The 22795-nt window shown below is 48.4% G+C and overlaps 1 protein-coding gene across 1 annotated transcript in view; it reads left to right on the forward strand.

The window, feature by feature from the left end:
- Positions 1 to 2614: 2614 nt before the first annotated feature.
- The window catches only part of LOC147231794 (cadherin-7-like), a 115614-nt gene continuing 95433 nt past the window's right edge, over positions 2615 to 22795 (forward strand). The window contains exons 1-2 of the mRNA XM_086150892.1: positions 2615 to 2979; positions 6264 to 6804. Of these exons, the coding sequence (XP_086007018.1) occupies positions 6580 to 6804 (225 nt within the window). The 5' untranslated portion in view covers positions 2615 to 2979; positions 6264 to 6579. The remainder of the gene's footprint in view (positions 2980 to 6263; positions 6805 to 22795) is intronic.

Below are 22795 nucleotides of genomic sequence, written 5' to 3' on the forward strand. Positions count from 1 at the left end.
CGGATGACCGAGAACCACCAAAAACACCAAATTCATCATAAATCTTTTTTTTTTTTTTTTTTTCTAAATATTCCATTCACTGATGAGAAACCCAGCATATCTCAGACACCCATGATCGCAACCTCTGGAGCTGCTGTGGATGTTTCTTTCTCCACAGACGAACACTTTATTTCCATTCATTTTTTGCCGGATTGGAGGGATAAGTGGCATAGTTGAACCACAATTCATCATAAATCTTTTTTTTTTTTTCAAATTCAGTAGAAGCATTTGTTTCATGGAAGCAGTGAAAGAGGCTGCTGCTCCGGAGCTTTACCAACGGCAGGGGAGAACCTTCAACAATCAATAATTCCAAAGGCCTGTGCTCTGATGGCTTGCTGTCACCCCGACACCGATGTCTCTGTCTTGTCGTTTTTATTTCGAGGACAGGTGGCGGTGACACGCCCGGGACTGCCGTCGCGTTCAGAGGAAGCAGGGGCCTCGGACAAGATGGAGCGTCCGCGCTCTGAGGGTCAGGGCGCAGTTTATCGGCGGATTTAAAACCGCGAGTCACGCGGAGGCGACAGCTCGATCGAGGGTTAGCAGTCGCGCAAACGGAAGGGGGGGGGGGGTCGAACTCGACGCGTCGGACGAATTACGACGGCGCGGCGAACGGGGCTCCTCGGGGTGCGGGACTCGAAGTGTGGAGCGTTTTTGAAGGTGAGACTTTTTTAAAACGGCATCCTCGCTGTTTTCCTTGTTAAGCGGGCGAACAAAGCGAGCCGTCGGGCCGGGTGTCACGGAAGAGCAGATAACCGTCGGCCAGGTGAGCAAAGGTCGGAGCATCCTGATGCGGCGGTAATGGAGTCACGGCGAATAAATGCCGGCGCCGGCTGCGGGATCCGGGGGGGGGGGGGGGGAGACACGCCGGCGACATCTCCTCAGGCGTCTTCTGACCGGCCGTGATTGATGGGGAAGAGCTGATGAGCCAAGCTCCCAATGTCACTCTCCAATTAAATAACTCTCACCGCTGAACTGCAGCCCCTCCATCCCTTCCCCCTGCGATAAACCCCCCCCTTCTCCTCTCTTTCACCTCTCCATCTATTATCACACACACCTCCTCTGCCCCCACACACACACTCTCTCTGTATATCCTTTATGTTGAGATCCTGTTTATTCAAGCTTTATTTTTCTTTGCTTTTCTTTATCCGCCCGTCGTTTCCTCACTTCCGTAGAGCCCATTTTCACCCTCTCTTTACCTCACCTTACCCTCTCCCGTCTCAGCGCTCTGCTAACTGCTCTTCCGTGCGCGGCAGACAGAGGCTGCTCTTTCTATTAGTTTGGGTCGCGGACCCTTCCTGAATGACAGAGCGGAGGCAATAACAATAACCGTGTGATCCGCCTGGAAACGCGACCGGGGGATAAACAGACCGAGGCCGTCCATCCGAGCCGTACGCGGCCACGGAGAAGGTCGGAGCCCGGAGCTGGTCCGCTTTTGTGTCCGGTGGGGCGTCCGGGAGCCCACGTCTGAGCTCCGGACGCTCGGGATCGCCGGGAAATAATCTCCCGTGGAAATGCGTGTGAACTGGAGACGCCGGGTTGCGCTGGATGTTTACTGTCGTTAATTAGAAATGCAATTCATATGGGTTGGTTACAAAGATCTGTGTGTGTGTTTGTGTGTCCGTGTGTGCGTGTTTGTGTGTGTGAGGTGAAGTGTAGTCAGTTTAGGCCGGCTCTATGCTGCATTCTGGTGTCACAGCAGATCTGTGTTCGCAACTAATTGGAAGAAAAACAAACCTCTGAATAGAAATAGGAGCGGGAATATATATAAATGGGAATATATACATATATATGTATATATGTGCTCGTCTTCCCACCTCTCGGCAAGAGAATGCCTGGTTGGGTTCCTCCAGGTACTCCGGGTTCTTCCCACCGTCCAGCACCGTGCACGAGGTTCATTGCAGAGCCAGAATTGTGAATGAGAGGCTGAATGGGTGCATGTCCTTACGTAACTTGAGAATGACGGAGTGAACGTCCATCCGGCGCGTGAGCGAGAGGGTGAATCTTGCTCTGTCTCTCCGTGGTGGATCCAGGTTGAACCCGACTCCTCACAGCTGCGACCAGAGGCATAGTTTAACCATAATTCATCATAAGTCGTAATATTTTTAAATATTCAGTTAGCCGAGGAGAAACCCAGCGTATCTCATGCAACCTCTGGAGCCGCTGTGGATGTTTCGAACCCAACGGACCGATGCTTTATTTCCATGCATTTTTGCAGGAGCAATGACTCTTTCACGGTGTCACGATTTTCTTCACCATTTTTTTTTTTTTTGCATTAATTTTCGAGATGATTCTCCGTCTGCATCCTGCAGGACAGTCCTTTCATAGCAGCCACCTCCACCTGCCATCTGCGCCCGGCAGTTTTGGCAGCTCTGCTTCTGTTGCTGCTCCTCGTTCGGAACAACTTCTGTTTGGTCAAAGTATTCCGACGGACTCTCCGATTCGGGCTCCGGGGGATTCGGCTCAGAGGAGGCAAAGAAGGAGGAGGAGGAGGAGGAGGAGCGGTGCTTTTGCGTCCCCGCCTGCCCGGATGCATGCATCCCCCCCCCCCCCGAACCCTGCAGCTGGGGTTCCCTGCACGGAGGAGGCGCTGCAGGAGGGATGAGGAGAGAGAGAGAGGGAGGGAGAGAAAGAGAGAGGGAGAAAGAGAGAGGGAGGGAGAGAAGGAGAGGGGAGGGGGGGGCAGACTCGCCACATCCCCGCCAAGGGTGCTCCTGCGCGCCGGCTCCCGGTGCAGACGTCCGACCGTCCCGCTCCGCCATCGGGAATAATCCAGCCGTTTTTCAACTTTCATAGACTTTCATCCTGCGTTTTTATTTTTTATTTTAAATGTTTTATTTATTTTCTCCGTTTGTGCAGAAACTCAACTTTCCCTCCTCCTCTTCCTCTTCCTCTTCCTCCGGACGGGCTCTGCGCGGCGGTGAAGTTGGCCCCTCTGCTCCGGTGAGTGATGCCCGTCGCCGTCGGTGCGCACGGCGGCGCGTCCGAGGTCGTCCCGGGTCCGCTTCCGTACCCCCATCCTTCCGCACCCCGCTTTTAATGTGGCATATTTCTTCCATTAGTATTCCGGGGACGCGGGTTTCCTGCGGCGGCCGCTCTCACCGCCGTTGTTCGGCGGCGCCCGCATGCATGCATGGATGGATGGATGCGTGAATGCACGAATGCACGGATGGATGCATGCACGGATGCCCCTGCTCTCCTTAAATCCTCCAACCTGCCACTAATAACAGCTCGGATCCGTTTTAAAGTCCCGTCCCGTCCTTGGGATGCTGGTCCAGGGAAGTTCTCCCGCAAACGCTGCAGGTGTGGACGTGGATGTGAAGCTCTCCGTGGCCAAGTGTCACACAGAAGACCCACGCCGCGGAGAGCCCGCTCTCCTGCCAGGGGACAGAAAGAGAACCCGGCAGCAGGGGAAATGATTAGACTGAGGCTATTTCTGACCAAACTGTCCTATTAATGGAGACCAGAAGAAGACGTGTTCCCTGCGGGGGTCGGTCCGGTAGCTGCAGCGGGGGATCAGGACGGCGGTGACCCCGGGGGTCGTCCAGTGAAAACACGTTTAAGAGACGCGGGTCAGGAGTGGAACACGTGAAGCGACGTTCTGCGAAAAAAAAAAAAAAAACCCTCGTCCACCTACTTGTCCTGAGTTTCTCCTTCTGGATGAGGTTGAAGCTGCGGGCGTGGAAACACACTTTAGGAACAAACATCTATACATCTAAACAAATCCAATGTCTGAGGAAAACAGATCAATTCTGAAATCCATTGTTCAGATCAGCATGGACCCACACACACACACACACACACACACACACGCTCACACACTGGAGTGTGCAGGAGATGGACAGCCGGCGCTCTCTCAGGTGTTCTCTGCCTTTTCCTGAAGCACCGCGTGAATGTCCATGTTGTCACTCAGCTTCAGATGGACCTGCGACCGATGCCGGCTGAATTCCAATGAACGCCGGACGAGGTGTCAGAAAGTCTGCTCAAAGGGCGGCATTGTGGCTCCGGGGGGAGAAGCCGAGGAGGTGGGGGAAGGGGTTGGGGGGGTCAGGTCAAGCCTGGAAGAGCTGCAGACGTCCTTCAGCCAAACGCTGGGTGTGAAAACCCTCCTCTCAGATTGCCGGGAAAAAAAAAATCAGGAATTGGTGTTATTATCTGGTGTTTAAGTAAGACATAGATATGAACGCTCCTGGATCCGGGGCCTGGACCGGCGTGTCCTGACCCACGGGTGAAGACCGTGAGCGTCCGCGGTGACGGGGGATTGGCTGCTGAGCCCGGGAGTGCTGGTAATCCTGTTGTGTGACCGGTAAATGGGATTAGGGCAGTGTGCGGAAGGGGAGCGGGCCGGGGGGACGAGCGCGGGCCGCCACGTTTGCGGCTTTATCTCCCATTTTCACCTAATTTCACGTCGTTTCTCCAAAGCTGCCCGACAACACGATCCCCCCGACCCCCGGCAGGAAGGCCCGGGGTTTAACACCCGCCGGCCTCGAAAAGGTTACCGGATAATAACTACCTTATTTTTAATTATGTTTATTCCCCGCCTCTTATATCTGGTGAATTGAGAGAAAGGGCAGCGGAAGGTAGATTATATAGATAAGGAGATAATCTGAGACGTCTCGCCGACCCGTCCATTCAACGGGGCGGAGAGCAGGCGGGACGACTTCCCGCTGTCCTTGTCTCCTCGTCGCCCGGAATGCGGTAGCTCGCATTGAAGCGAAGCTCTCCAGCAGCAGGTGTCTGGAGGAAACGGCGTGACGCCTCCAAAGCTTCGCCGGCGTGTTCAGACCTGTCCAAAGAGAAGGTCTTCCGGAGAAGGGTACATCATGTTTGCCAGTTTCATTTAAAGGATGACTTTTTATGATAATTCACTTCGGTGTCGACTTGTGTGCGTCGCTGGATCTGGAAGCCGTCGTCCCCTGCAGCCGCATCTGCTCCGCTTTCCGAACCCTCCGGCGGAAACTCCGCATGCAGAGGCGGCTCGCGGACGCCGGTTCACCTGTGTTTCCTCGGATTCCACGGATTAATTCCCGCCTGATCCGTGGGATCCTTCCCGCCGAGGTCTGCGGGGCCGACGGCGTTAGCGTGTTTTTTTCCATTTTGACAAATTGCACTTAACGATAGCTTTGTCTCGGATTGAAAAAAAAAAAAAAACACACACACACACTTAGAGCATGCGTTGCGTTTTGTTTTTATATTTGCCCGGAGGGGGGCGGGGGTGGGAGGGGAGGAAGACAACCGGAGGAACATGTGTGGGAAGACAGAGGTCACTGTGTGTCAAAGCAATTACCTTCACAGTCCTTGGCCCTGCCAATACTCTGCATAGAGGAGAGCGGAGGAGAGGTCGGCGCGGCCAAGTTTTCTAAATGTCTGCTTCCAGAAGGCCTCCCGGAGTTTCAATGGCATTTAGATTCGACCGGAAAAGAAAGGAAAAAAAAAAAGGAGGTGCATTTGCAAGCCTGCGACCTGACGCTGGCATCCTTCAGTCACTTCTGTGCCGCGAGGAGGAGTTTTGACGTGCACGCCGAAGCGGTTGCTTTTCTCCGGCTCCTCGGGGTGGGGTGGTGGTGGTGGTGGTGGGGCGTCCTGTCGCGACGTGACAACGAAAACAGGCCCCTTCGGCACGCGGAGGTCCGAGGGCCGTCTCGCCGCCGACAGCTCGGATTTGTGTTTAATCTCGCAGACGAGAGCTCGCGGATCATGCGGCTTGTTAGCGTGGAGTGGCGAGCCCCGCCGTCCCCACACAAAGAGAATGTGACACGACGATGACCTTGGCGGGGCGAAGCCCGGATAATCGGCCACTGATTGGCGTTTGTTATTCCACACACCCTCCGTCTACCCGTCCCTTGAAATCTTTAGCTTATGTGCATTTAAACGCACGGTGATTTTTATTTTCTCTCCATTTTACCTCGATTAGCATCATAACCCCTGCCTCTGTCTTCGAGTGTGTGTGTGTAGGTGACTCCGCGGTCGTGAAGGACGTGACGCTCATTGTCCCTCCCCTCTCCCGTATTTACGGTCTCTTCATTTTTGACCAATTTCCTTATGATTGGTGAAAAAAAGTGTCATTATGGTTGCATCGGCAGTCACATTACCCGCCGCCTGAAGTGTCTGCGGTCACAGAGGCAGTTTTGCTGACAGTACTTTCTCTCTTTTCTCCTCTACGTCTTTGTCTCTTGCTTTTTTCCCCCTCCCTCCCCCCCCTTTCTCTCTCTCCTGTGTCCTGATAGGTGCCAATTATATGGCCGGGTGTTGGATGGTCTGCAGTCGCCTCTGCCTCCCCCCCCTTCGCCCCCGGAGTGGAAGGAATTACCCCGCTTTTAGTCTCTGATCGGGAGGAAAGGATGATCGCGGCATCCGAATGCAGACTCTCCTCCGGTCTCTGAGTGTGACTGCGACTGCTCTCCTCTGAGGCGCAGGGTCGGGCCCGCCTGGATAAAACCCTCGGGGGGGTTTCGACATTTCAGTTTCACCCCCCCCCTCCCCCAAAATATTTTTATTTTTTTTGGTCCTCTTCCGGCCCGGGAGCTCGTGGAGAGGGCCCAGATGGTGGGGCGGTGTTACCCGGCCGTACGCGGAGCCCTGGCTCTCCTGGCGCTGTTGCTGCCCCTCGGAGAGGGGCTGAGCCCCGGTCCCGGCCCCGGGGATCCGGGGGCGTCCTTGGTTCCGAGGCCCTGGGAGGTCCTGCACCGGCACAGGCGCAGCTGGGTTTGGAACCAGTTCTTTGTGCTGGAGGAGTACACGGGAAACGAACCCCTCTATGTGGGAAAGGTAGGAAACCTTCCTTTCCCCCACGGCTCAATGTTCATATCTGTCAATATGTGGAGTTCATGCTTTTGGTCAATATGCAGGCTTCGGATGCACAATGTCACTGTAAACATATGAGAAATACCCAAAGAGTGGATCGGATTTTTGCTCGAATAATTTCTGAAATGTTAAATCCTACTGATAAGTCAGCTGGCCTGAGGATTATTATTATTTTTTTGAATAACGATAATAACAATAATAATAATAATAATGATAATGGTATTAAAATGGTGTCTGCATATGCAGTGTTTTCACACCTTGTTGTTTTCAAAGTGTTTTGCACTGGAAGGGATTCACCTTTTCACACACACACACACACACACACACACATATGCATACACACACACACAACCGATACACTCACTTACACACTGATGGCAGCAGTGTATCTTGGGGTTCAATGCTTTGCACAAGGGCATTTTGGCACACAAGCAAACGGGGCGAGAACTGAACCGCCGACCGCTAAAACTGCTTTATAATAATAATCATGATATGAAAAAATTGTTACAGAATAATAATTTGTTTTTTTATGGATAATTTGTAGCATTTTAGAACCGTGAAGGTGAGGGGATTACTGTAGTTGTGTGTGTGTGTGTGTGTGTGTGTGTTGGCAGCACCCACAGCTTGTTTTTTTGGGCGCCTCTGTGTTCCTGCCGCTGCTCCTCAGAGCTCCTCTTCCTCCTCTGCGCTGTGAAATCTCGGCCTCTGTAGCTCACGTCGGGAAGCCGGGTTGGAAAACCCGACAGCCGTAGACACATATTGATATTTAAAGCGTCGCTCCATCTTGTTCCCGATTGATCGGCCTTTCAAAAGTGAGCCCAAGCGGGGAGGGAGCGTCGCCAGGGGTATTTCTGATCGCAGGTGGCTGAACTTCATGGAGGTTCACAGCGGCAACACAGGGGTAGGAATATATTTGAAAAAACAACAAAAAAAAAAGAATTCATGCCAAGTGGGGTTTCCAGATCCCCTTAAATTCACAGCTCTTCGAGCCGCTCTGCTCCACCTTCGCCGCGATTCCGGTATCTGGCAGCTCTTAATGCGATGGCCTGCAAAACACAGGATGCAGCAGTTTGCCGGTGTTGTAAAGCCTTATAGGAAATCTTGCAAATGAAATTTACAACAAAAAAAGATGTGTAGGAGGATATTTTGCATTTTATTTCAGCTGAAGTTCCCATATCCGGGAAAATGAACACGGTAATGGCAGCTGTTAAGCAACCCCGCGAGAAAGCTCTATTTTCTCAATGTCTTTTCTTTTTCTACAGTGTTCAGACGTGGCATGCGCACACACACACACACACGCGCACACACAAACCCTGGTTGCACGCGGGTTGCCGGGTAAATGAGTGTGATCCCTCTTGGTGGCGTTCGAAGCCGAGAACAAACAGTCACCCTGAGAGTTAGTTAGTTTTTCCGGATCCAAAACCCACAGGACGTACAAGCGTCAACGTTTCAGGATCACATCTAATTGGACAAAACCTGAAAATCCAGCCTCTGACGTGCACACCTGCACGCTTTCCGATGAAAACATGAATTACTCGCATGCAATGCTGCGGCCTCTCCTTCCTAAACCCAACTGCCCCGCTAACAGGAAACATTTACAGTGTTTTCCAAAAGCTCACCTGTGCAGGGCGGGGAGGTTAAAGGAACCGAAAAAACCCCCAGAAATAGACGCTGCATGTTTAGAATTTGGATTCCCGTCTCCTCCCGAACGCAGAATGAAGTCCTCCGTTTTTCCAGAAATATGAACAGCGGCATTACTTGTGTGTTTTTATGATTTCTACCAGAAAGCTTGGGGTTGATTCAGTTTGCGGACTTTACATCCACGGATTGTTTTGGGCAAAAATCTTAGCCGTGCATTTCGTGGAGATTCTTCACCAGTTCATTCATTCATGGTGCATGAACGGCCGATCCTGGCCGTCATTGGCCCAGAGGCGGGGTTCACCCTGGCTCCGTCACGGGGCCACACATAGAAACATGCAACCATTCACCCTCTCATCCACAAATCTGGACAATGTAGGGTCTCCATGAACCTCCTGCATATGTTTGAACCCAACACAGATATGGGGGGTACATGGAGGTTCCACACAGAAAGGAATTCAACCGGGGACTTTCTAGCTGTGAGGAGGAAGCTCCGAGTTATATTTGGGCTCTTGGAGCCCCATTCGGCCTTCTAGTATCGGAAAAATAAACCCGCAGATATTTCTGCAACCCGTCTCAGGAATCCATCGACTATAAAGGAAAGATCTGGGAGCAAACTCAGCTCTGCAGACAACACTTGCACGGAGCTCGTTGTCTGTGAGGACCAGTCGTTTTGGGGACGGTTGGCTTCTCCGCCGGATATCCGAAGCTGTTCCCCCGTAATCTCCCGAGCTTCGGCCAGTAATAACCTGTGGAACCGGACGCGGGCCGAGTGGCATTCGCAGAAGGTGCGGGATAATTACAGCCGAGCACGAGCACGAGAGTCCACGGAAAATCAGTGCAAACACGAGCAGTGAAAGCAGAGAGCTTACTTTCTTTCTGGGCAGGAATGTCAAGTGTAACGAGACGTTCCGAGCCTTTTACCTTATAGTTGGTTGACGGGGCCCACACACACACACACACACACACACACACACACACACACACACACACACACACACACACTCAGATGTTGTATCAGGAGGAGATATCTGCTGTATTTTACAGGGAGCATTTGGGTTTTGGAGCACGTCGGAGGGCTCCACCGTGTGCATTAAGATATTAAAATCCGAACGTAGCTTTATATTACTGCTGAATGGTTCATCTATACTGACGGATCAGAATTTTCCCTGGGATCAGCCGTGTTTAAACCACCAACAACAAAATAACCTCCTTGGGCCCCCGAGGTGGAGTTACACTGCACTCCAGGTCAGATCAATATCAAGCGAAAGCTTGAGTAAACGTGCATAACTTGACCTTTATTAAAATCACCAAACTTTTTTTTTTTTTTTAAATGATCCTATTCTCAAAATAGCTTGGTGGAAATCTACATTGAATATAGTTTTTTTTTTTTTTTTTTTAAAACATCCAGCATTTTTAATGATATATAAGACGTTCGCTGTTTACCTGGAAAAATGTTGGTGTGTCTGTGTCTGTGTGTGTGTGTGTGTGTGTGTGTGTGTGTGTGTGTGTGTTGTGAAGTACACATACAGAAGTAACATGCACTGTTTGCCGACAAATAACTCCTATTTGTTCCGCTCGGCCTCTTCTCAATGGAGGTGTGGATGCAATTATCACCCACAACTTCAACTCCTGGAACCATATATTAAATTTGAAGTTTCCCCATTGTGAAATTATTGGCTTACATCATGGTGCTTAGTGCTTGGGCGTGCGTGCACACACACACACACACACACACACACACACACACACACACACATACACACACACCCAGTGCACCCCAGCTCTTGACAGTGCTGTGCAAATTGACAGCTCCTCTCTGGAAAATGGCTGTAACATGTGCAGCAGAGGCCAGATGGGTCCCGGATCGGTCTCCAGATCCCCGTTATCCCGGAGAATTTTCTGGTCTTATTATTAAATTACTTTTCATCTTTCCGCTCCTCGCCGGGATAATCATACTCATCTGCATGTATTTGCCGGGGTCTGCTCTCGCAAACCCATTTCCTTGCTGTCTCTGAACCGGATTAGCGTCTCCAGCTGGAATTATGATATATCGGACCGTCCTGTTGTTCCTCCTTCCGACGAGCGGAGTTCGTCCGGAAGTCGCCGTCGTCCGAGCTGCCACACGGACTCTCCTCGTCCACGTTCGCCACATCTAAAGAATCCGGAGATTCCTGCCGCTTTCAGAGATTTTTCCTTTTTCCGTGGACCCGTGTCTGATTGCTTCTCTTGTTATCAAATCCCTAAGGATGTGAGCTGATTACTTATTCATAGACGTGTAGAGATCCGCGCCGAATCCGCACAGAACCCAATTTGAAAGCGTTCTCTCATAGGCCCTCCTTTATTTATTTATTTACTTATTTATTTTTCAATTCGCGTATCGATTGATCCGTTATCGTGTTTGGTATTCATGAGCCTGTCGCGGTATTAATTCACAGTCCAGAGTGACGGCAGGCGTGAAGAAATCCAACTTTTTCCCCTTTGTTTACCCCACGCCAGGATGGCCGCCGCCTCATTTGCCGCGGCGCCGCTCTGGTATCACGGGGGCATCTCGCTGTCGTGGGACGGCGTGACCTCGCGGCGTGGCGCCGAGCGACGGGGAAGGTCAAGAAAATGACATCGAAATGCTTTTTTTTTTTTTTTGCTCCTGCAATAAAACCACAGAGACCAGCGAGTTTTTTTTTTTTCGTCCCGCTGCTAATGGAAACATCACGGCTTTTGTTTGATGCGTCCGGGTCTCTAATATGACACACGATTGAAATTAGCGTCCGGTGCGCACGCCGGACGATACGGTCATTTGTTTGGCCGGGAGTGAAAAGGGAAACGTGATATAGTTGCTGGGAAATGGAAAAGTCATCACTTTAGCGCGGCTGCTGCCTTTGCATCTGCTCGGCTTTAATGCATTCTGTCAGATTCTGAATTTCACAACCAAATGTCTCATTATGCCCTGGCACTCTGCCTGGGGTAAGAGAACTGGCCTGGAATCAGCCACGGTCACATCCAGCCGGTGGAAACCGACATTACGGGGAGCTTGCATGCCGCGAAAATTGGCGACGCACATATTTTAACTAGCAAAACACTGGAGCGGCTCCTCCACTTAACAAACACTTACTGGTAAACATGATGTGATTTACATTTCCTGCAGGGTTTTCCTGTGACCGAGTGTCTGCGAATGTAGCGAAATACGTCTTCTGCTGAATACGCAATGGGAGCGGGTATTAGCATTTGTCTCCGGGACAATTCGACCGTCACGTCTCCATCTTGATGCCTCCTCTCCTCGCTTTGGAGCCTCTCCTCCCTGCTTCTCCACAAGTCTTGCGCAGCTGCCGCTGCTTCTCTGAGATCTGTTTCTGTTTAAGTCACCCCGGACGTCACTAGCCCTATAATGCTGCTGCTCACAGATTTGTTTGGATATTTTGCAAATTGTGCCAGACTCCTTGAACGTCAGAGAATCGCATCTACTTGTTTTACCCCAAACTTCAGGGGGCCTTTCTGTGTGGAGGCACTGGAGAAGGTGAATGGTTGCATTTCTCTGCATGGTTGTGCGAACGGATGGATGCTAATGGTTATATGTTTATGTGTGATGAAAGAGTGAGTGGTTGGAGTTGCATGTCTCTATATGATGTGCGAATGTCGGGAGTACGTATGACATGTGTGTCCCTCTATAGTGTATGAATGAGAGGGAATATTATATTTTTTTCCTGCAATTTTCAGACTATTGAGCGCACCTCAATAGAAGCCACACCGGTAAAAAATAACTAAACAAACATACGGGTGCGTACACAGGCTGCACTTGTCTATAAACCGCAGGTGTCCGCGTTGTAACATAAGATATTTACACAGAAACATATTTTTCCTTTTTTTACTTTTAATTAAATACATATTGGTCACATCCACAAATATTTACCGGAAATGCTTTTTTCCGAACAGTGCCTGCAACACGGCCGATGAAAAAGAGCAATAAATAAAAAGGAAAAGTCCATTTTCTGTCCCCGCTTTGTCCGACTCCAGCTGATCGCTATCTTCATCTTCCTCCTGCGCACTAAAACCATTAAAGTCGTCTTCTTCAGTGTCGGAATTGAACGGCCTCAGAGTTTCATAGTGATTTCATCGGTCTGATGTGACGAGGCTAAATGTTTTGCCGGCATGAAACTCGTCTGCCCAAAAAAAATCCATAAATTAGCCGCATCATTGTTTAAAGCGTGCGGAAAAAAGGGAGCGGTATTACGGTATTGGCGGCGTGAGTGAGCGGGTGAACGGTTGCACGTCACTGCTCCTGTCGCTACGATCACCTGCAATAAAATGCGCAGCCAGGGATGGTCTTTTCTTTTGCATTGTAAAAGTCATTATGTATCCTTATGAGCCTGACGTGTGTTTACTCTCTGACCAGGTTTGACAGTCATTCACTTTTAATCAGCAAATTAAATAAGCATCGCGGAGCAATTGCAATAATTCCATAGATTACACCGTGAGCATGCCGCGCGAGCCGCTCTATTAGCATTCTGTCGGACGCCGGCTGTCAGAAGGGTTACGATCATAAAGAACACAGCTCTGCTGCAAAGGTCACTCTCAACAGCATCCACTCACAGGAGCTGGTGCCTGCAAACAGATCAGCGCAGCTGGGGAGTGGTGAGAGCAGCATGTTGAGCCGGAGAGGAGGGTGATTCAAGATGACAGGAGGGACATCATACGCACGGCACCCAGGGACAAGAGCTCATAGAGGGGTGGAGAAGGGGGGCGGGCGTCCTGAGGGGCCTTCGGGATGGTAGGGAAGCCTGAATCTGAGCCAGGGAATCAAAGAGGAGCGCAAACTGGACACGGGTGCACGAGGAGGGACGTTTGGGCGCCGGGGGCCTTTTGGCGTGCGTGGACGGGGGCGGGGCTTTAAATCACCTGGGCGATGCTTGGTCTGCGGTGAGAGAGGTTCGGGCTCGCGGGAGGTTCCTGGAACATCCAGGGGATGCTTGTGTGTGAAGAGCTTTCGAAAACAAATGAGGCTCACACCAGAATACGGATCAATCCGGCCACACAATATACACACACACACACACTTGATATGATTTCTTGATGGGACAGATAAGCTACACACAAACACACACAGACATAATACGGCCAAAATGTATGAACTTAAGTGACATCCTAATTCAGGGGTGGGCAAACTTTTTGGCTCAACGGCCGCATTGACTTTTAAAATTTGACAGATGGGCCGGGTCAGCACAAGATACGATATATATGAAAAAAAATGCATTTGTTAACAGTGTTTATCAGACTCGTCTGACATTTGCTGGTTTTCAAAACCTTCAAATTTCAAAACAAAGTCGGTTTTGAAGGCAAAACCAGCTTGGTTTTGAAGGCTCTGACGTTTGCTTGCATTTCATGCACGAACCAGTTTTTCCCTCGTAACTTCACGTCCAACTCATTCATGTGTGTCAGTACGTCCACAGTAAAGGCTAAATCACAAAGCTAATCTGTGTCAATCAACTCAGGAAAATTCTCAAGTAGCTCCAAAAATGAAATAATCTCCTGTTTGAGCTCTCACATTCATTGATCCAATCATTCAATCATTCACATCGAGTATGAATTCTGTACTTATCTTTGGCGGGCCGGATTAAAAAGACCAACGGGCTGGATGTGGCCCGTGGGCCGTAGTTTGCCCACCCCTGTCCTAATCCATAGGGGACATTGGTCCATCCTTTACGGCTAGAACCGCTTCAACTCTTCTGGGAAGGCTGTTCACAAGGTGTTTTTTGGGGGGAATTTTTGACCATTCTTCCAGAAGCGCATTTGTCACACGCTAATGTTGGACGAAAAGGCCTGGCTGTCAGTCTTCGCTTTATTTTTCCCAAAAGTGTTCTATCGGGTTGAGGTCAGTCAAGTTCATCCACACCAGACTCTGTCATCCATGTCTTTATGGACTTTGCTTTGTGCACTGGTGCGCAGTCATGTTGGAAAAGGAAGGGACCAGCTCCAAACTGTTCCCACAAAGTTGGGAGCCTGGAATTGTCCGAAATGTCTCGGTGTGCTGAAGCTTTCAGAGTTCCTTTCACTGGAACTAAGTGGCAAAGCCCGGCTCCTGAAAAACAACCCCCCTTCCACCAAACTCCACACTTGGCACAATGCAGTCAGACAAGCGCCGTTCTCCTGGCAACCACCGAGCCCAGGCTCCTCCATCAGATTGCCAGACGGAGAAGTGCGATTCGCCACACCGGAGAACGTGTCTCGACTGCTCTCGAGTCCAGTGGCGGCGTTCCTCACAGTATTGCAGCAGACACTCGGTCATCGAGCTAATCTGAAGAACACATGAAGTTTGGGGGTCTTTACTCTGCTGAAAGTTTACCCTCAGTATGAGCCTCAGCATCCGTCAGGTTACTTGGCCTTCCGCTTCGTGACTGAGTTGCTGTTGTTCCCAAACACTTGTTCTTATAATACAGCTGACTGACAGTTGACTGTGGTATATTTAGGAGTGAGGAAATTTCACAAGTGGATTTGTTGCACAGGTGGCATCCTGTCACAGTTCCATGCTGGATATCCCTGAGCTCCTGAGAGCGACTCATTCTTTCACAAATGTTTGTATAAAAAAAACAAAACAAAACAAAAAAAAAAACAGTCTGCATGCCTAGGTACGTGATTTTATACACCTGTGACCATGGAAGTAATTGGAACACCTGATTGCAATTATTTCGATACAGGAGTAAATACTCTTGGCCATATTGTATGTACAGAATATTATGTGTGTATATCTATACACATATAATACACTATATATATATGCATATATATATATATGTGTGTGTGTGTGTGTGCGCGCAGCAGGGAAGTGTGTGTGTGTATATATATATATATATATATATATATCATACACAATTGTGTGTGTATACATACTATTTATACAGATATACAGTGTGCAAAGAAATAAAGGGAACACTCAAACAACACAATGTAACTCCAAGTGTTCCCTTTATTTTTTTGCACACTGTATATCTGTATAAATAGTATATAATATATAAAAATATATCTCTCTTTATATATAAATATATATTTTTTTCTCTATAAATATTTTAGTTGCATGTATTCATCCTCTGCCACTTATCCTGCACTGGGTCAGTGTCATCAGGTGAGATGTGGGGTACACCCTGCAATGGTTGCCAGTCAATCGTAGAATCGGATACAAATACAGACATTTTTTTTTCCAATTAATCTGGTGCATGTTTTTGAAATGTGGGAGGAAACCAGAGCAAACTCACATAGACAGGGGGGAAAACATGCAAAATGTTGACACAGTAAGGTCCCCTCTTTGGAGTCAAACCCGGGCCCTTCGTGCTGCGAGGCTGAAGCGCAAACCACTGCGCTGGCCACATTTATATTTAGTATCTGAATGACAATTTACACTGTCAGCAGAAGTGACAGTAAATGTACTAAACTGGAGATGACTGTCGTTGCTAAATAACACCCGCAGCCAAGGGAACGCGTGGGTACGCGGAAGGAAAGTCAAAGGCATTTACCGTTTCTTGCAATAAAACTGCAAACGGAGGACGGGCAGATACGTGCGGACGGCAGGCAGCGACGACCATATTTTGTTGAATAAACCACAGGGAGATCAAGATTAGCGGGTAAACACGGGCGCTGCTTCCAGTGATAGCGTTAATTTCTTAATGCTTGTCAGAGTCCGAGATACGAGAGATTTTAAATAGCAGTGGGCATTAACGCCTAGCGGAAAACAAACAAAATCAAGCAAAGCAAAATGAGTCGCGCTTAATTCTCACTAATCGATGGAGAAGATTAAAATCTGGCTCCTCCCAACCTGGACCACCGTACTTACAACAAGTTATTGTAGGAACCAGTAGGTTGGAGGGATCTCTGCAGCAATAATGCAACCACGGCACGACATATTACGTCAAAAATCTGAAAGTATTACCCGAGAGTGGTTGTCATTTAAGTGCGGCTCTTAGAGCTTCCTCCATGCAGCCAGAAGGTCCCTGCTTGGATCCCCCAAGAAGGCCTTTTGTGTGGAGTCTCCATGTTCTCCAGGTTCCTCCCACAATCCAGAAACATGCAGGAAGTGCATCGGAGACCCTGAATTTTCCAAAATGTTGGAACGGGATGGTGAATGGTCTTTTTTTTTTTGTGTGTTCCTGTGTGTCTGGTCCGGGATGAACCCCCCTGAGCTGGGCTCCGGCACCGTTGCGACCCCGTCTGCATCACTAGCGGTCGAGGTCGTGAATGAATGTTTATGTTATAGGCGGAGGAATAACTGGCGTCTTCAATTCCGATTCATTTTCTTTCCGTTAAAACATCAGCGCGTATCTGCGTCCTTACCCGACAGGATACGTCCGTAAATTACATCTCCGTCCGCTGTCGCCGATCCCTCCGCGAAAGCGACTTTTGATTTTCTCAAAGCGTTTTCGTCCAGGATCTATTTTTACTTTATCCGCCCATCCCGCCAGACGGAAGGGTAGCTGACAAACGTTTGTCGTTTTTTTTTTTTCTGCCATCGATGAAGCGAACACGTTTGACCCCCACCCCCCCCTCCTCTCGCTCCAGGTCGGGGCAGAGGGCGCCCGCCCCGGCGGCCCCCAGGGGACCCCCTTTCCGGAGTGGCGCTGACAAGTGTATTAACTTCCCAGCTCCAATCTGAACGTCACCGCTTTGACACGCGGCGTCCTTTGAACTAACTCTATATTTCCTAAATCTGTCACATCAAAATGTTGCACACTAGACACGCAGGCGTCCCAGACAACTGTGTGTGTTTTTATCTTTACTTTTTTATTTTTTTTCTCCTCCTCTAATATGGCGCGGCGGAAGTTTCTCGCTGCTGATATATTGCATTTTAGAAACACCCGGCAGGTTTGATTCTGAATAATTCAAAGGTGGTCTGCCGTTGGTGCTGGGTGTATGGATCCTCTAAGAATCAACACAAAAGTTAGTTTTTTTTTTTTTCTTTTTAGATCTCTTTATATCTCCTCTAAAAAGTGAATTACCGCCGGCCTGGAGACTATTTTATGCAGAATGAGGACAGAATTAAGCACCCCCCTTCCTCCTCCCGCCCAACCTTCTCCACGACCATGAATAATGTATGCGTGGCAGAGTTTAAGCACGTGCAGGTAGTGCACGCTGTCATAAAACACAATGCTAGTTAAAACATCCGCCACTTGTTCTGTTTTTCCTTGTTTTTCCGCACCGAGAGCCGACGCCAGCCGTTCGGCTCTTTGCGAAATCAAAGCGGTCGGGATAAAGACGGCCTCGGAGGGAGCCGGCGGTCAGGCTTCCGCGGGCCGCCGCCACTCCGCCACTCAGCAACGATTTTATGTAATGAGGCATTATACAACGCCGCTCGTTTTTCATGTAGCAGCTAATTGCGTTTCCGAATGAATATCCGCATGAAATTAGAGCGGGTTGTGAAGTATTTGAGGAGGGGTTCTGCGCCGGCGTTAAAACTGTCCGGGCTCGACAAACGTTTGTATTACAGAGACGGTGTGTTTCTGCACCTCCTCCCCGGCACACTGGCGCCCGCAAGCTGACGTGGATTGATTTCATACCACCGTGTGTTTCTTGTGTATATCAAAACTTCAGGGGTTTTTTTTTTTTTTGCAGCGAGGTTTGACTGTAACCAAACATTTCTTGTCTTTGCCCGGCAGGCTTGTAATCTAATTATTTTCACCAAAATTCTGTAGTGGTGGATCTCAGTCAAATTTCGACGCAGCCGGATGTGGGAAACATCGCTTATATCAGGTTGGCCAAAATTCAAAACTGGGACAAAGTCGCAGGACAACATTGATATCTATTGCAAAAATCTTCCTCCAGAAATTACAATGAACCTTTTCATATGGACCCAAGTTTTGCTTAAAAACTAAATATGGAACAAGCATAGCTTAATACTACACAATATATAACTTAATATTGCACACATGCAAAATCCTGTTTTCTGCCTAAGTCGCAGGGTGCCAGGATTAGCATAAGGTCGCTATGACTCTGCACACAGAGGAGAGGGTGTTTATGGGTCCTGCGGTGATTTTCGTGCCAAAACACCAGCAGAAAGTTCTGGGATTTGAAGAACTAGCGATACATGCACTGTAGACTATACCAAATGTAAGTACAGTGTGGGCCGAATTTGGCCCGCGGACCAATGTTTGACACCGATGACTTCTATAATAATGGAGATTTTGTTTAAGTCTTTCCCTTTTTGGCATTCACTGTTTCTATGGTTCAGACTGTTCAGATTTATACTGGTAGAAATCCTGTGCAGGAAATGGGTACGTCTCAAATCGGGAGTTAGAGTGGAGTAAAATTAGTTTCTTGAGCCCCGGTGGACGGCCGTTAGCGGAAAAACAAGATAGAAAGAAATCTGAAGTCTCTTAGCGTGCATCTACACTACCGCAGGTTCATAATCACAAACAATTCTGCATTTTCCCCTTCTCCCATTTACGGCACATGCGATCCCAAAACACAACCTTCCTGAAAAATAATCTTGCAAAACACATTTTGGCTTGAAAAGAAACCAGCCTTCGTGCTACAATTAAACTATCCCCCGATGTTCGGGCCTGACGGGCCTCCAGAATTGTAATTCTCCGGCAGGGGAACCCTCCCGAGAGGGGGAACCTGGAGAAAGTCAAGAAACCACTTTGAACCATTCATAAAGCTCAAGTAATTACTGAGCGCTAATAATTAATGGAAAAAAAACATCAACGGGGGCCTCGGAATTTCAACTTCCACGTTCAACATTGAGGTAAAAGCACGGACGAGCCTTCGCCTCGACACTGTATAATCACTTTTCACCTCCAGAACCTCCGGAGGTGCAGAAGTCAAGCGGTTGGAAGCGCCAGGCAAGAGGTCTGAAGGAAGACCAGAGAGAAGGTTTACGGATGGAGGGTGGTTGGTGTGAGAGAAGAGGATGCAGAGGAGAGGGTCCTTGAAGGCAGCAGTGCAAAGGCAGAGAAAGAGACGATACCCTGTATGTTTGTCACAATGTCATCAGTCATCCATTCCTTCGCGAGAGGTGTGATGCCTTCAGGGTTAAACCATTTCCCGGTGGATTTCGGTTGTCCGTGAGCAGGATTCTTGTAAGTAAAGACCCCTGACGTCTGCTGGTCGTCAAGGTTGGTGTGTGAGACACTCTGACCTCACGGTTCAGTTTACAGAAGACCGGAATTCAGTCCCTCGTGGCTAACGGAGTCGCCGCGCTGCCGATTCCATGCGTCCACTGCGAGGTTAAACCCGACCCTCGCTATATGAACTCCGCGCCGAACCCCCCGCCCTACTTCTCTCGTCTTCAGAATCGTGCCTCAAAGGTCAGCCGCCCGTCGGGAAGGGGTTGCGTTTTGTGCTCGGCATGTCGTCTGCTGGATTAAGAGCAGCATCTTGAACGCTTTCGTAAGCGACGAGCTAATCTTTACCGTCGATACCGCGAGTGGCGGCCGGGTCTGTGACGAGTGTGTTCCCGAGTGGATGAGCCTTCTTGCGAGATAATCAGTCCCTCAGCCCGTGGCTCTGTTCAGTTAGTATTGATAACTTTGTATGCAAACTGTATCACAAGGGTAAAACAGACAAAACAGTGATAATTTAAGTCTTTTGCGATGCCCGCCGGCAGGTGGCGCGCCCGCTAAAGTTTCGGTGCAGCTTCGTTGTCAGGCGTCCGTCATCGATGCAGTGACCGATAGTCACTGCACCGCAGTCTGCAGTTTTATTAAAAATATCATGTGATGGGACTTGAATGTTCTTCGGCATGATGATAAATCCTGGGCTCGGGGAATATAGTACTGACATTAGCAGGTTTTCTTTGTTTTTCCAGGCTTCAAATGATGAAAGCTGTTGGATTTAGATCTTCGCTTTTGTATGCAACGAAGTACAAAAGTTGTGCCAAACGCTGATTTCCCAAATAACAGGGACTCATTTCGCAAAGCGATGTGCCTGTCAGTGCAACGAACAGGGAGGATTGTACCCTTCAGAATGATCGCTATCTGTTGTCGGATGTTTTTTCGGGGGGAAAATAGAAAAATGGAAATGGCTGTAAGTTGTCTCGACCTCAGGATTATTCACTTTATTTTGCTTTTATCTGTGTGAGTGTCCCCATCCCTCACACACACAGACAGACTTCCTCCCATCCCCTCACCCACTGCAAGACATTTACCATCCAATGGATGAAGGACCCTCATATGCTAAAACCGGGGGATGCATCGGGCACCTCCCGCTGTAATTAAATTCAGACATAATGAATCATAGCCCCTAATCCTGAAACAGGCTACATTTCCACAGGGAGGGGAAATGACCTACATGTACCCGAACACCTCTCGGTGTGCTTTTTCCCTCATGCAGCTTACATTCTCTTACACGGTCTTATAGTCTGAAAGCATGACCAAAAAAAAAAAAAATCAAAAAGTTGAATGCGCAGAGTTTGTGTGTGTCTGTGTGTGTGTGTGTGTGTGTGTGTTGAAATACTCAGCCAACATAAGTCACGCTGACAGAGTTTAAATGAAAATACAAATGTTAAGTCAGTGTTTTGTTGGGTGTCGTAAACATGCCCCTGACGACGGCGCTGCAGTTCGGTCAGGACTTTGGTCTTTTTCCCTAGAAAAATAAGAAACACACTCATTTCAGTCAAAACATTTAAATAAAAAACACCTGAAAACGAGGCACGTCTGTCTGGAAACTCTGATCCTTCTTTGTGTACGCGGCCTTCTCAGATATCCAACGTTCAAGGAGATATCCTTTTTTATTTTTTTTAAAGTGGCGGCAATGAAAGTGTTAATTCTGTTAAAGTATTTTGTAGTAGCATTGGATTATTTATTACCGGCGTAGCGATGGGATTTACTACAGCTCATTGCCGCGTGATGGAAGACAAGCGCTATGCAAAACGCGGCGGAGCTATTAGGATATTGTACGAGCCAGTCAGCGGCTAACGGGGATGATTCACAGCGCTGCCTTTGTACCTTTTGGTCTTTCCAGGCGTATTTTATTATTTTAGCGGTCCAAGATAATGTCACTGCTTCATTGTGGGAAAAAATATGCTTGGCAGTAGGAGAAAACAGAGATAGCGCATAGTTTTTTTTTTTGTTTTTTTGGTTTTGTTTTTGTTTTGAATGGCCGCAGATAAAGGATGAAAAGTACACTTGGCTCGGAGCCGACAAAGTCGGTTAATTACGATTCTTATCTTGGTTATTCATGTTTGACACACGTTCAAAAACAGCCCCTATTTTACCAAAATAGTCCAAAACTGCATGATGGGATTTAAAATAAAGCCTTGAACGTAATCTTTTATTGCTTCTCAGTGAAGAGCCTCTACTTTTATTATAGGATTTTACCGATGTTTCCTTTGGGCACATTTGATACATTTGTCAGACTTTATATTATTTTATTTTTTCTACAAGGCTGTTTGCACAGCTCTGTATATTTTACCCCAGTGTGCAAACAGCTCATTTTCTGGGGGGAAAAAAGAAGAAATAATTGAAGAAATAAAAGAAGGAACGAGTCAAAATTTCAAAAAATGGACCGGCTCTTCGAAGCACATTAAAATTGACGTCACATGTTCTACCTCTAATGGGAACTCACCGTGACAGCGTCACGCCGTGACAGAAGGAGGCATCCATGTGCGCGGCCGCGTCGAACGGATAACCAACGTTTACTCGCAGCTTCGGGGTTCTTCTTGCCTCGCATAGAAAAAAAAAAAAATCTTTGCCGCTTCTGCCCTGGACCAACGATAGCTCATCCATGACCGCAGCTGCCAACATTAGCATTGCTAAGTTGTTCAATCCCTTGCTCTCCTCGAGGAATCTAATTTGTTTCGGCGTCGCCCCAACTCGACTTCTCACACAGCACATGTGGGCACGGCCTACATTTATATGTATATGAATTACATATAATTCCTCATTAAAAATAACATTTTCACACTTGGATGTGAAAGGCTCGTCTATTTATCCTCAAAAAGAAAATGAAATCCTAGTTTGACATTCATTCATTCATTCATTCCTTCGTCCTGTAAGAGAAAGCGCTAACCCCTGCGCCACCTCGCTGCCCCCAGTTTGACATTTTTCCTTTTTATTCCTAATTTCTCCTCCTCTTGTGCAGTAAACTGTATTATAAGTGCAGAGATATTGTAAAGCTACTCCATATTTATAACAAACAAAAACACATTTGGGTTTCCAAACGGCAGCAATATCCCGCTGCAGGCTGTCAAAGCCAACAGAGATGTTATGATAGTAATAATAATAGGTAGCTGCTATGGTGATTGTGGGGCAGGGTTTAGATCAATATCCGAATAATATGTGAATGATTGCAATTTCTGCAGTTGGAGTGATACTTCTTAATACTTAATTCTTCAGAGCAG

The sequence above is a fragment of the Fistularia commersonii genome, chromosome 8, assembly GCF_037954325.1.
Source record: "Fistularia commersonii isolate RoL2024-O1a breed Wild chromosome 8, RoL_Fcom_v1.0, whole genome shotgun sequence".
Lineage (NCBI taxonomy): Eukaryota > Metazoa > Chordata > Actinopteri > Syngnathiformes > Fistulariidae > Fistularia > Fistularia commersonii.